The sequence below is a fragment of the Mustelus asterias genome, chromosome 14, assembly GCF_964213995.1.
Source record: "Mustelus asterias chromosome 14, sMusAst1.hap1.1, whole genome shotgun sequence".
NCBI lineage: Eukaryota > Metazoa > Chordata > Chondrichthyes > Carcharhiniformes > Triakidae > Mustelus > Mustelus asterias.
In genome coordinates, this window is record NC_135814.1 from 101,338,564 (window position 1) to 101,353,644 (window position 15,081).

The following is a 15,081-nucleotide window of genomic DNA, read 5'->3' on the forward strand; positions in this document are numbered from 1 at the left end:
CCTCAGATAAGGACACCAAAACTGCTCACAATACTCCAGGTGTGGCCTCACCAACGCCCTATACAACTGAAGCAAAACATTCCTATCCCTATACTCAAATCCTCTCGCTATGAAGGCCAACATACTATGATGAGCATTGTTGCATTCATTTGAGTGTCAACAAGGGTGTGTGCGTGGGGTATGTGTGTAATTCTATTTTTGGAGGTGGAATACACTGGATATGGTTTGAGAGAAATTGAACGCGAGATGCCATGTGCTGCAATAGTTTGTGAACGTGGTAATGTCTTTAAGGATCTGGTTTAGAGTGCAGAAAGTTGGAGCTTGGGTGGCACCGCAGATGTCACCAGCATATATTAACATGCAGGACATGGTTGCTGGCGGATCATTTGTATATACGTTGAGTTGAGGCTAGCATTAGGCCGTTAAGACAGTGGTAGTCCATTGGCCTACCTTCTCCATGTTTCTCCTTTACCCAAGGTGGACTCGGACTCGTCTGTTCCAAAGAGTGTTTAAACAACAATCCCAAACGGGGTTGGAAGCATTCTGGGCAACTTTAAGAGCAGACCAGTGTATCACAGCTCTGGCCTCCAGTAGCAATGGTGCCTGTCGTCAGGTTGATTTGGAAGCCAATTCTGAAGGCAGGGAGTTCTTTTTATTCATTCGTGGGTGTCGCTGGCTGGGCCAGCATTTACTGCCCATCCCTCGTCGCCCTTGAACTGAGTGTCTCGCTAGGGCATTTCAGAGGGCAGTTGAGAGTCAACAGCATTGCTGTGGCTCTGGGGTCACATGTAGGCCAGACCGGGTAAGGATGGCAGATTTCCTTCCCGAAAGGACATTTGCGAACCAGATGGGTTTTTCCGAAAATCGACAATGGTTTCATGGTCAGCAGTGGATTCTTAATTCCAGATACTTTTTATTGAATTCAAATTCCACCATCTGCCGTGGCGGGATTCGAACCTGCGTCCCCAGAACATTAGCTGAGATTAATAGTCTAGCGAGAATACCACTAGGCCATCACCTCCCCAGCGCCAGAACTTGGTGACATCTGCTGCACCCCCTTACAGAAACCAGCTTGGTCAACATAAAGGTCAACTTCCAGAGATGTGCATTGCAGGGCAAGACACACAACAATCCTAAAGCACATAGAAAGTAGCAAAATTGGTCGATAGCTGGCTGCCAAGAGGAGATTGTTTCCAGGTTTTGGATTGGCAGTGATCTTTGCAACACGGTCTAACTTTGAGAGTGAGTTTGAGCTGATGATTCACGTTGGACCGAGTCAGCCAGGCACATGTGACGTCCAACATTGAGACACCCAATGGTGGTCTGATATATTAAGGTCACCAGATGATTCATATCCCTTTGGATGCACTCTCTGCATCACACGCCATTCGGCCCATCAGGTTTGCACCGGCCACGATCCCACCCAGGCCGTATTCCCGCAACCCCACATATTTACCCTGGTAATCCCCCCTGACACTAAGGGGCAATGTGGCCGATGCACCTAACCTGCACATCTTTGGATTGTGGGAGGAAACTGGAGCACCGGAAGGAAACCCACGCAGACACGGGGAGAATGTGCAAACTCCACACAGACAGTGACCCAAGCCGGGAATCGAACCCGGGTCCCTGGCGCTGTGAGACAGCAGTGCTAACCACTGTGCTACCGTGCTGTATCAAAGAAGGGATGCAGACGGGACGATAGCCACAAGGGATTGCATTGCAAGCAGCTTTGTGGATGGAACTACAAAGGCACTTGGATAACAGGATCATTCAATAACCAAGAGGATGTTTTGAGGAGACATCAACTCCTGATTTCTGCTCCAAGTAATGTCTGTTTGTGAAGGAATGTTCACTGGTAGAAAGCCCTGGGACTCTTCAACCCATGAATTTACCACAATCCCTGACACATGTCAAAATAGATTTACGCACTGGTAGAGAGTCAGTCATCCTCAAGTGTTTTAAGACTTGCAAGCTGCAGGATGGAGAGGGGTTCCAGGCTAGAAATTGGTCCAAATTGTTTTCAAGCTCATGGCTTGTAACTCAGGACCTGCTGCAACCACTCCCATGGAGACAAGTCGCACCCAAATTTCAAGCTGCCTCCTCATTTAAATAACGGGAGTGGTTCAGTATGTGCAACTCTCGCACTTACCCCAGCTAGGCTCCGGCTCTTAAAGGCAGTCTGTCACTCTTAAAAGGGAAGCTGCACTAAACAACAGGAGGCTGCCAACGATTGATGTGATTAATGTGATAGGGAACTCCCAGGCTCACAGATGCAATGTGGTAGACATTAAACAACCAAGATGGGCAGAGGGGCCTGGAGGCCTTCCAAAAACGAAATAAAGCCATAAGGGTTCGATTCCCGGCTCGGGTCACTGTCTGTGTGGAGTTTGCACGTTCTCCCCGTGTCTGCGCGGGTTTCCTCCGGGTGCTCCGGTTTCCTCCCACAGTCCAAAAGATGTGCTGGTTAGACGAATTGGCCGTGCTGAATTCTCCCTCAGTGTACCCAAACAGGTGCCGGAGTGTGGTGACTAGGGGATTTTCACAGTAACTTCATTGCAGTGTTAACCGACTTGTGGCACTGATAAATAAACTTTAACTTATAGTAAAAATCATTGCTCACCTACATCAGCCTGAAACTGTTTCTACCAGGTCCCAGCTCTGACGAAGGATCATCCAGACTCGAAATGTTGGCTCTCTCTCCACAGATGCGGTCAGACCTGCTGAGATTTTCCAGCTTTTGTTTCAGATTCCAGCATCCGCAGTGTTTTGCTTTTATCTACCAGGTCTTACATACTTGCTCACATCAAAGCATTACTTTAGCACCATCTTCTGGTTGGGCCCAGTACATGCAATAACACTCAAAATTAATTTTAACTCACTGTAAGGCGATGATGCTGCCTGAAAGAGAATCTAAAAACGCAGTCCCTGACTGCGATTGGAAGGACGGATTTCTGTAAAACCAGGACACAATTCTTCAGCAAGGTGGAGCGTACGAAACCAGGGCTGTTCTCTTTTGGAGTGGAGAAGGCAAAGAGGAGAACTGCTTGTAGCGGTGTTTAAAAATCACAAAGGGCTTTGATGGGAAAAATGAGGAGTTGTTACCAAAGGTTGATAAGCAGATTGAAGCAACTGGTAGAAGAACCAGACATGAGATGGCCGGGTGGTGAACTGGTGCAGCGACAATATCTCTCCCTCAATGTCACTAAAACATTATTGACTTCAGGAAGCATAGAGAACATGCCCCTGTCTACATCAAAGGTGATGAGGTGGAAATGGTCGAGAGCTTCAGGTTTTTTCTAGGTGTTCGGGTCACCAATAACCTGTCCTGGTCCCCCCATGGCGACACCATACTCAAGAAATCCCACCAACGCCTCTACTTTCTTAGAAGACTATGGAAATTTGGCATGTCAGCTACGACTCTCACCAACTTTTACAGATGCACCATAGAAAGCATTCTTTCCAGATGTGTCACAGCTTGGTATGGCTCCTGCTCTGACCATGATGCAAGAAACTACAAAAGGTCATGAACGTAGCCCAGTCCATCACGCAAACCAGCCTCCCACCCATTGACTCTGTCTACACTTCCCGCTGTCTCGGAAAAGCAGCCAGCATAATTAAGGGCCCCACGCACCCCGGACATTCTCTCTTCCACCTTCTTCCGTCGGGAAAAAGATACAAAAGTCTGAGGTCACATACCAACCGACTCAAGAACAGCTTCTTCCCTGCTGCTGTCAGACTTTTGAATGGACCTACCTCGCACTAAGTTGATCTTTCTCTACACCCTAGCTATGACTGTAACACTACATTCTGCACCCTCTCCTTTTCTTCTCTGTGAATGGTATGCTTTGTCTGTATAGCATGCAAGAAACAATACTTTTTACTGTATACTAATACATGTGACAATAATAAATCAAATCAATTACCCAGCAAGTTACGATCTGGAATGCACATCCTGAAAGGGGATGTTAGGAGATTCAACAGGAACTTTTAAAAATAATCTGATAATTACTGGAAGGAGTAAAGCATTGCAGAGCAGGGGAGAAAGATGAGAGGAGTTAGACTAACTGGTTAGCTCTCTCAAAAAGGGCTGCCACAACGTGCAATGGGCCGACTGGCCTCCGTCTGTGCTGCAAGGTTTTGTTGCTGGGAGCAATGACTTCATGAGAATCAGGAGGGAGGGGATAGGATTTGGGGGTTTTGGAAAGTGAGCAGCAGGGTGTGGCCGAGGGTCGGGCATTTTTGATTTGATTTATTATTGTATTAGTATACAATGAAAAGTATTGTTTCTTGCGCGCTATGCAGTCAAAGCATACCATTCATAGAGTAGGAGAGAATGCAGAACATAGTGCCACAGTCATAGCTAGGGTGCAGAGAAAGATCAACTTAATATAATGTAGGTCCATTCAAAAGTCTGAAGGAAAGGGACGGGGTGTTGGGGATGATTAAGGACTGGAACAGGGTATCCCAGAGAGAACAGTCCCTTTGGAATGGCGAAGGGATGATGTGTTTGGTTGTGGCGTGATGCTGGAGGTGGTGAAAATTGGTACGTTGATTCGAGGCTGGTGGGATGGAAGGCGAGGATGGGGCGGCACGGTGGCACAGTGGTTGGCACGGCTGCCTCTCAGCGCCAGGGTCCGATTCCCGGCTTGGGTCACTGTCTGTGTGGAGTCAGCACACTCTCCCCGTGTCTGCGTGGGTTTCCTCCGGGTGCTCCGGTTTCCTCCCACTGTCTGAAAGACGTGCTGGTTGGGTGCATTGGCCGTGCTAAATTCTCCCTCAGTGTTACCCGAACAGGCGCCGGAGTGTGGCGACTAGGGGATTTTCACAGGAACAGAAATCCTCGGTCGAGGAAAATAGACATCCCAAAAGCGCTTTTGGAGAAAGGTAGCATCATCAGATCAGACATGATGGAATCGGAGGAACTGGGAGAATGGAACTGAGTCCTTACAGGGTGTCTGGTGCAAGGAGGAAGCTGCGGGCAGCAATAGGTTTATAATGAATATTAGTCGACAGTCTATTGCCAAAAACGGAGACAGAGAAGTCTAGAGTGGGAAAGGATCACTTAATGTTCTGCCTCACAGTGCCAGGGATGTGGGTTCAATTCTGGCCTCAGATAACAGCCTGTATGGAATTTGCATGTTCTCCCCGTGTCTGCGTGGGTTTCCTCCGGGTGCTACAGTTTCCTCCCACAGTCCAAAGATGTGCGGGTTAGATTGATTGGCCATGCTAAATTGACCCTTTAGTATCAGAGGACTTGCAGGGTAACTACATGGGGTTATGGGAATAGGGTTTGGGTGGGATTGCGTTCGATGTGCCGACTGGCCTCTTTTGGTGCGGCACGGTGACACAGTGGTTAGCACTGCTGCCTCACAGCTCCAGGGTCCTGGGTACAACTCTGGCCTTGGGTAACTGCTTGTGTGGAGTTTGCACATTCTCCCCGTGTCTGCGCGGGTTTCCTCCGGGTGCTCCGGTTTCCTCCCACAGTCCAAAGATGTGCGGGTTAGGTTGATTGGCCGTGCTAAATTACCCCTTAGTGTCTAAAGATGTGCGGGTTGGGTGGATTGGCCATGCTAAATTGCCCCTTTGTGTCCCTGGATGCTAGGTTAGAGGGGTTAGTAGGGTTATTAAATGGGGTTACAGGGATAACGCCTGGGTAGGATTGTTGTCAGTGCAGACCCGATGGGCTGAATGGCCTCCTTCTGCACTGTAGGGTTTCTATGTGGCTGCAGGGTAAAAATCCCCCGATGAAGCGTTCACTGTTCACAGTTAACAAAACCCAAACGATGGTGTCACAGGCTACCTGGTGATTTGAACAAATGTTCATGTCAATATTGCAGGATTGCTGCCACTCACACTGAACAGATACACTTTAAAAAGCAAATCTACATTTGAAATACCACCACTGTGGAAGAAATCTGTGCTTATTTAAAATGTTGTGGCAATTTTCTCTTTTTATGCAAGGTGGGCTTGAGTTAACGGGTGCTGCTCGTCAGCTGGTATGTTGGTTTAAATTGTAATTTGACACAGAGATGACATTGCTTACTGGGGTTTTCACCCTGCACTTAAAGGCACCCAGGAATTGAATTACATTTCGATCGATGTCCCAAATGAGAAGCTGTATCTAAATAGCTCATTCACCTTGAGCAGTTTCCCAGTGCAGCAACTTGGCAGCAGTTGAAATGACGACACGATAGTAATGAGCTTCCAGAGGAGCCCGCACAAGGGGGCAAGCAATTCATAAAAACATTAAAACATTCCCATTTGCAACAGTGCAGTCGGGTGGAGAGCCCGGTTTCTGTGCCACAAAAATCACTCAAACTCCGGAATGATTGCACAACAAATCTCCTTTATTGCACAAAAGTATCAAACTTTTCTAGGTTGGCAGGGTGGTTAGCACTGCCGCCTCAGCGCCAGGGGCCCGGGTTCAATCTCCGGCTTGGGTCACTGCCTGTGTGGAGACTGCACGTTCTCCCCGTGTCTGCGTGGGTTTCCTCCGAGTGCTCCGGTTTCCACCCACAGTCCGAATATGCGCGGGTGAGGTGGATTAGCTATGCTAAATTGACCCTAGTGTCAGGGGATTAGCAGGGTAAATGTGTGGGGGTAGCGGGAATAGGGCCTGGGTGGGATTGTGGTCGGTGCAGACCCGATGGGCTGAATGGCCTCCTTCTGCACTGTAGGGATTCTATGATTCTATACGAGGTATCAAACTTTCTTACTGCTACTAGTCAAGTTGGAAACTTCAGGGTGTTCTATGAAGTTTTCCTGAGCTGTACCGTTTTACATTGAATTTGGCTAGGATGAGCGTGAGAGGTTTCACTCCAGGTGTGATTCAACTGACCCACGAGGAGCTTTTATCAAAAACAAAGTTTCATTAAGAATATTGTTGACATGTATAGTAAGACACTTAGCAAGAACTTCTAACAATTACAAACAGGAAACACAACAACCACGATAATGTATAACTCAAGGAAATATCTCTAATGTGCTCCAACCAAAGCCAACATCGAACACACAAAACCCTCCAATAAGCACAATACAGCATAGGTTAATGCCCACTTGTTACAGGAATCCAGCCTCCTGGGTTGAAAATCCCTTGTGAAGAAACTCAGAAGAGGTTGTAGTCGAATCGGTTTCCCAAAACACAGCTTCTTTAGGGCAGAATGGCAATCAGCCTCTCCGTCAGCTGTCTGATAATAGTTTCAGAACCCAACAGAGAGAAGAACAGGGAGAGAGAGACTGCTTCTTATCTTGCTGCTAAACTGCTTCCAACACACTCCCCAAAACAAAACTGAAAGCCCAAAGGAAAAAACACCCATCACTTGAATGCCACAGCTTAGCTCCACCCCAATGACATCACTGAAGCTGTAAACTGCATCATTTAAAAAAACTTCCTTAAAGGTACACTCACATGACATTACACAAAGTATTTAATCTCTCAGTTACTTTGTAATACACAAAGTATTCAAAAGGTATAAAAGCTTCAGAAAATATCCAAACTGATGACTTGGACTTAGAAACGACCCATGGTGAGGTGATCTACCCCCCTGCCCAATGGGCTTTACTCCGATATCGTCGAGTTCCAGACTCGGGGTCTTGCTGCTTCTTCTGCAATGGTCGATCCCGGGTGACTGCTGGCGATGTCTCCGAATCTCTCCTTCTTACAGATATTGCTGGCACTGATCATGCTTCCAGTCACACACTCACAGGACAGGAACTAATCAATCACTGTCCTTTTGGTCACAAATGCTGAGGAGTCGTGCCTCTGTCAGGGGTTGTAATTCTCTCAGGAGCACGACACAGAGGAGTCTGTGTTCAATCGCTGTCTTTTCAAGGCATAGCAACAGCCACTGTCCAATCAATTCCCGTGCCTGCTCTTCACTGCACCTCCTCTATGCAGCCTTGCTGCTCCCACAGTCCTTGACCTGATACAGAGTTGGCTCTTTTAACCATCGGGCTTTGCTGGTGTCTTCAGTCTGCTGGTGTCTTTATGAATACCCATCAAGTTACAGCGTTCATAAAGCTCCTCACACTACCCAACGTTTGGGAGAGCTGTTGAGATGGAAGGAATACCAGTGAGTACTGGCAGGGTCAAACCGAGATCTCATTAAGTATTCCAGAGAAGCAAGTGCAGAAAGAGCTCAGAAACAGGCTAATCCACAGCTCCTTGGTCCTGTCCTGAACTGCCCCAGCTTAAAGTAGATATTAGATAGTTATGGTTTTAATTTTAACTTCATAGAAAGAAAAAATATCAGGCAGACCAATTGAAGACGTATACTTCAGAATATTATTGAAGCAATCAGCAAGTAGTTTAAGTGGACGGCACGCTGGCGCAGTGGTTAGCGCTGCTGCCTCACAGCGCCAGGGACCTGGGTTCAATTCCCGGCTTGAGTCACTGTCTGTGTGGAGTCTGCACATTCTCCCCATGTCTGCGTGGGTTTCCTCCGGGTGCTCCGGTTTCCTCCCAAAGGGTTAGGTTGATTAGCCATGATAAATTGCATAGGGTAACTACGTAGGGTGGGATTGTTGTCAGTGCAGGCTCAATGGGCCGAATGGCCTTTTCCTGCACGGTTGGGATTCTGTGATTCTAAATGTTAGTATGGCTCATTTGGCAGCATCTTCAAATACAGCACAGAATCCAGAGTTACATGCAAATGCAGGATTGATTGATTGATTGATATCACTGCCATCCTTTGGGTAACATATTAAATCTGGCCGCTTCTGTAACTAGATTAAAAGATCCCAGAACATTATTCAGGAAAAAGAAGCGCTTCCAATGTCCTGACCAGCATTTCTCCCACCAACACAACCAGAGAAATTAAATCACACCAGGAGCTGATTTTCGGTAAGTGAGTGGTATCTTGCCACAACGTGACTGCACACCAACATGTACTTGCGTTATAAAACATTGGGAAGCAAGGGAACAATATAAATGCAAGCGGACTTTACTCAGTGTGGAAGAGGGAACCAACAACGATGAGAATAAGAATCAACATTAATGCATTTCTGGTTCCACTAAGTCTGCCAAGATTTGTGGGTGCAATGTAGCAGAGAGGGTACAGAATACAGTGGCTGGGGGGAGGCTTTTACAGTGGTGGTGATGGGGGGTATAACAGTGGTGGTGATGGGGGAGGGGGGGCGGTTACAGTGATGGTGATGGGGGGGGGGGGGGTATAACAGTGGTGGTGATGGGGTGGGGAGGGGGGTATAACAGTGATGGTGATGGGGTGGGGAGGGGGGTATAACAGTGGTGGTGATGGGGTGGGGAGGGGGGTATAACAGTGGTGGTGATGGGGTGGGGAGGGGGGTATAACAGTGGTGGTGATGGGGTGGGGAGGGGGGTATAACAGTGGTGGTGATGGGGTGGGGAGTCGGTTACAGTGATGGTGATGGGGGGGGGGGGGTATAACAGTGGTGGCGATGGGGTGGGGAGGGGGGTATAACAGTGGTGGTGATGGGGTGGGGAGGGGGGTATAACAGTGGTGGCGATGGGGTGGGGAGGGGGGTATAACAGTGGTGGTGATGGGGGAGGGGGGTATAACAGTGGTGGTGATGGGGGAGGGGGGGCGGTTACAGTGATGGTGATTGCCTGCGCATGTCCATGCTTGCATGTATCTATGTCTGTGTGGTGGTGGGAGGACCTCTGCAATGACAATGTTACAACCTGAATCTGACTGCCAACTAATTTTGTGAAATGGCCACCAAATTCACGATGACACAGAAAGTCATGGCTTTACCAAGCTGCACAATGCCCTGTAATGCAGCTCGTCAGGAACATTGAACCAGGCTGACCCAATGTGGGAGAGTTTAGCACAACAAATAAAACATCCTTAATCATCATCTCCCAAAAATACTTAAAAACTCCAGCAAACAAGGTTTTACTTCAGAATGCAAGGTGGCAGGAAGTTTAAAGGAGTTTGTGAACCTTAATATAACTCACATATCGACACATGCATAGCAAATCGCAGAACAGATATAAAATCTTACCTTTCTTACTGGACACCACAGTCTTACAATCAACATCCAGATTGCGAACAAGAGCCTTTGGGTCAATGACGGTTCCAGCAAACAGCGAGGTAGACAATTGGTCATCATCCTGACAACATACAACACGTTCTCTGGTCACAACAGGGACATCCACATCAAACCGGGTTATTTTATGGCTTATTTGTTGTGTGTCATTTTTACCATCAGCACCAAGCTCATAAAGAAAGCTCATCAATAAGCTCGTCCAATACCTCAGGGTAGTCCCTTTCATAGAGTGTAGAGAAAGATCAGCTGAGTGCGAGGTAGGTCCATTCAAAAGTCTGATGGTGGCAGGGAAGAAGCTGTTCTTGAGTCGGTTGGTATGTGATCTCAGACACTTGTATCTTTTTCCCAACGGAAGAAGGTGAAGGAGAGGATGTTCGGGGTGCGTGAGGAGGCCCATTGAGGGGGTTGGCTTATGAGGAGAGACTGAGTAGACTGGGGCTATACTCATCGCAATTCAGAAGAATGAGGGGAGATCTTGTAGAAATAGATAAGATTATGAAGGGAATAGGTAAGATAGAAGCAGGGAAGTTGTTTCCACTGGTGGGTGAAACTAGAACGAGGGGGCATGGCCTCAAAATAAGGGGCAGCAGATTTAGGACTGAGTCGAGGAGGAACTTCTTCACACAAAGGGTTGTGAATCTGTGGAATTCCCTGCCCAGTGAAGCAGTTGAGGCTACCTCAATGAATGTTTTTAAGGGAAGGATAGCTAGACTTTTGAACAGTAAGGAATTAAGGGTTATGGTGAGCGGGCGGGTAAGTGGAGCTGAGTCCACGAAAAGATCAGCCATGATCTTATTGAATGGCGGAGCAGGCTCGAGGGGCCAGATGGCCTACTCCAGCTCCTAGTTCTTATATCCCGTCCTCACCTCTTCATCAGACTTTTGAATGGGCCTCCCCACGCATCCCGGACATTCTCTCCTCCATCTTCTTCCGTCAGGAAAAAGATACAAAAGTCTGAGGTCACTTACCAACCGACTCAAGAACAGCTTCCCTGCTGCTGTCAGATCTTTGAATGGACCTACCTCGCACTCAGTTGATCTTTCTCTACACCCTAGCTATGACTGTAACACTACATTCTGCACCCTCTCCTTTCCTTCTCTATGAACGGTATGCTTTGTCTGTATAGCGTGCAGGAAACAATACTATTCACTGTATCACAATACATGTGACAATAATAAATCAAATTTTAAAAATCAAATCCTCTAACATCACAACCACTCGGATGGCCCATCGCTCAGATCCCCACCCTGTCCATTCCCCCCACAGCGGTTAGCGCTGCTGCCTCACAGCGCCAGGGACCCGGGTTCGATTCCCGGCTTGGGTCACTGTCTGTGTGGAGTCTGCACGTTCTCCCCGTGTCTGCGTGGGTTTCCTCCGAGTGCTCCGGTTTCCTCCCACAGTCCGAAAGACGTGCTGGTTAGGGTGCATTGTAAGAAGTTTAACAACACCAGGTTAAAGTCCAACAGGTTTATTTGGTAGCAAAAGCCACACAAGCTTTCGAGGCTCTAAGCCCCTTCTTCAGGTGAGTGGGAATTCTGTTCACAAACAGAACTTATAAAGACACAGACTCAATTTACATGAATAATGGTTGGAATGCAAATACTTACAACTAATCCAGTCTTTAAGAAACAAAACAATGGGAGTGGAGAGAGCATCAAGACAGGCTAAAAAGATGTGTATTGTCTCCAGACAAGACAGCCAGTGAAACTCTGCAGGTCCACGCAACTGTGGGAGTTACAAATAGTGTGACATAAACCCAATATCCCGGTTGAGGCCGTCCTTGTGTGTGCGGAACTTGGCTATCAGTTTCTGCTCAGCGACTCTGCGCTGTCGTGTGTCGCGAAGGCCACCTTGGAGAACGCTTACCCGAATATCAGAGGCCGAATGCCCGTGACCGCTGAAGTGCTCCCCAACAGGAAGAGAACAGTCTTGCCTGGTGATTGTCGAGCGGTGTTCATTCATCCGTTGTCGCAGCGTCTGCATAGTTTCCCCAATGTACCATGCCTCGGGACATCCTTTCTTGCAGCGTATCAGGTAGACAACGTTGGCCGAGTTGCAAGAGTATGTACCGTGTACCTGGTGGATGGTGTTCTCACGTGAGATGATGGCATCTGTGTCGATGATCCGGCACGTCAGAGAACACCATCCACCAGGTACACGGTACATACTCTTGCAACTCGGCCAACGTTGTCTACCTGATACGCTGCAAGAAAGGATGTCCCGAGGCATGGTACATTGGGGAAACTATGCAGACGCTGCGACAACGGATGAATGAACACCGCTCGACAATCACCAGGCAAGACTGTTCTCTTCCTGTTGGGGAGCACTTCAGCGGTCACGGGCATTCGGCCTCTGATATTCGGGTAAGCGTTCTCCAAGGCGGCCTTCGCGACACACGACAGCGCAGAGTCGCTGAGCAGAAACTGATAGCCAAGTTCCGCACACACAAGGACGGCCTCAACCGGGATATTGGGTTCATGTCACACTATTTGTAACCCCCACAGTTGCGTGGACCTGCAGAGTTTCACTGGCTGTCTTGTCTGGAGACAATACACATCTTTTTAGCCTGTCTTGATGCTCTCTCCACTCCCATTGTTTTGTTTCTTAAAGACTTGATTAGTTGTAAGTATTCGCATTCCAACCATTATTCATGTAAATTGAGTCTGTGTCTTTATAAGCTCTGTTTGTGAACAGAATTCCCACTCACCTGAAGAAGGGGCTTGGAGCTCCGAAAGCTTGTGTGGCTTTTGCTACCAAATAAACCTGTTGGACTTTAACCTGGTGTTGTTAAACTTCTTACTGTGTTTACCCCAGTCCAACGCCGGCATCTCCACATCAGGGTGCATTGGCCGTGCTAAATTCTCCCTCAGTGTTACCCAAACAGGCGCCGGAGTGTGGTGGCTGGGGGATTTTCACAGTAACTTCACTGCAGTGTTAATGTAAGCCTCACTTGTGACGCTAATAAAGAAACTTTAAGCTGCGCCTCAATCCCTCCCTCCTCTCACCCGCCTCAGGATCTTCTTCTCGGCCCCGGGGGCAGGCGGCCAGGCCGGCGCGGCTGCGGGGAGAGGCCGGGGCTCCGGCTCGCTCTGTGCCCGGGCCTCAGCGGGCGGCCTGACGGCGGCCGAGTGCAGTCGGTGCCGAATCCGCCGCTCCTTCCCCACCATGGCCAAGCGGAAACACCAGGCCGGTCCGCCCGCCAAAACCTTCCCCAGCTCGCTTCCGGTGGGACCAAGCCGCCAAAACCTTCCCCAACTCGCTTCCGGTGGGACCAAGCTGCCAAAACCTTCCCCAGCTCGCTTCCGGTGGGGCCAAAACGCTCCCCCGCCCAGTTCCGATGTACCTCGCCCGCCAAACCCTCCGCCCTTCGTCTTCCGGTCGTGCCCCAGTACAAAGGTTCCGGGTCAGACTCAGCAGAGTGAAGCTGGGCTTTGCCTGGTGAATGAGCTTGACCCAGTTAAAGGGCAAACAGCAGCTGAGGGGGTCTCAGCCTTTGGGGGACTGGCACTGTCAGCTCAGGGAGGGCAGCCAGAGGAGTGGGCATGAGGCCTTTGGGCAATGCAAGGAATCGTTGCCCTGCAAGGATTGCAGGGGTAGGTTAGGTAGCCCTTATGAGCGAAACCCAGTCCATCACTCAAACCAGCCTCCCATCCATTGACTCTGTCTACACTTCCCGCTGCCTCGGGAAAGCAGCCAGCATAATCAAGGACCCCACGCACCCCGGACATTCTCTTCCACCTTCTTCCGTCGGGAAAAAGATACAAAAGTCTGAGGACACGTATCAACCGACTCAAGAACAGCTCCTTCCCTGCTGCTGTCAGACTTTCGAATGGACCTACCTTGCACTAAGTTGATCTTTCTCTACACCCTAGCTATGACTGTAACACTACATTCTGCACACTCTCCTTTCCTTCTCTATGAACAGTATGCTTTGTCTGAATAGCGCGCAAGGAACAATACTTTTCACTGTATCCCAATACATCCCAATTTGGCACAGCACAGTGGCTCAATGGTTAGCACTGCTAACTCACAGCGCCAGGGACCCGGGTTTGATTCCCAGCTTGTCTGTGTGGAGTCTGCACATTCTCCCCGTGTCTGCGTGGGTTTCCTCCCACAGTCCAAAGATGTGCAGGTTAGGTGGATTGGTCATGCTAAATTGCCCCTTAGTGTCAGGGGGACTAGCAGGGTAAATGCATGGGATTATGGGAATGGGGCCTGGCTGGGATTGTGGTCGGTGCAGGCTTGATGGGCCAAATGGTCTCCTTCTACACTGTAGGATTCAATGTGATCATAAATCAAATCAAAATGAAAGCAAAATACGGCAGATGCTGGAATCTGAAACAAAAACAAAAAATGCTGGGAAATCTCAGCAGGTCTGACAGCATCTGTGGAGAGAGAATCGAGCCAATGTTTCGAGTCTGGATCGACCCTTTTATCTTTTAAAAAGCATTTAGACAGTTACATGGGTAAGATAGGTACAGAGGGATTTGGGCCAAGTTCCCTTCTGCTGTGAGGAAGGGTCATCCAAATCAAATCAAAAGCTGGGTGGCACCTGAATGAAAGGAAGTCCAGAGCTGCCAATCGGGGCCATAACTCTTCTGGGCCTGGTGGTGATGAGGATTGGCACCCTCGGCAGGAAGGTTGTGGAGCTCTGGCATCGGGAGGGTAGAGGAGAGATGGCAGACGGAGACCATACCCCCAGCACAGGAGCTACCAGTGAAGGTGGTCCAACCTGGAGATGACTGAGGAGCAACGTCAATAAGACTGCAACTCTCCGGGCAGACGAGCACAGATACCCGCTGCCTCGCCACCTGTCAGCCATGCCCTGCAAGTAACCATCAAAAGTCTTTCTGACTTCTGATTCAATCCGGGATACAGTCCCAGACTTTGGTGACATTTCACAAATGGCTATAGCACGCAGCATCTCACAGGGTCACTCAGGCCCTGTTTGTGATCCTGAAATGGATATTAAACAAGAGATACAGCCTCCCAGGCACAGAGGGAATGGCTTTGGTGTTGAGACTCCACACTAATAGTGGTCTGATTCCTGAG

At 48.8% G+C, this 15,081-nt stretch overlaps 1 protein-coding gene across 1 annotated transcript in view; it reads right to left on the reverse strand.

The window, feature by feature from the left end:
• Positions 1-13,250, reverse strand: part of slx9 (SLX9 ribosome biogenesis factor) — a 124,977-nt gene extending 111,727 nt beyond the window's left edge. Inside the window, exons 1-2 of the mRNA XM_078228979.1 lie at positions 13,035-13,250; positions 9,985-10,093 (exon numbers count right to left, since the gene is read on the reverse strand). Of these exons, the coding sequence (XP_078085105.1) occupies positions 9,985-10,093; positions 13,035-13,196 (271 nt within the window). The 5' untranslated portion in view covers positions 13,197-13,250. The remainder of the gene's footprint in view (positions 1-9,984; positions 10,094-13,034) is intronic.
• Between the last annotated feature and the right edge of the window lie 1,831 nt (positions 13,251-15,081).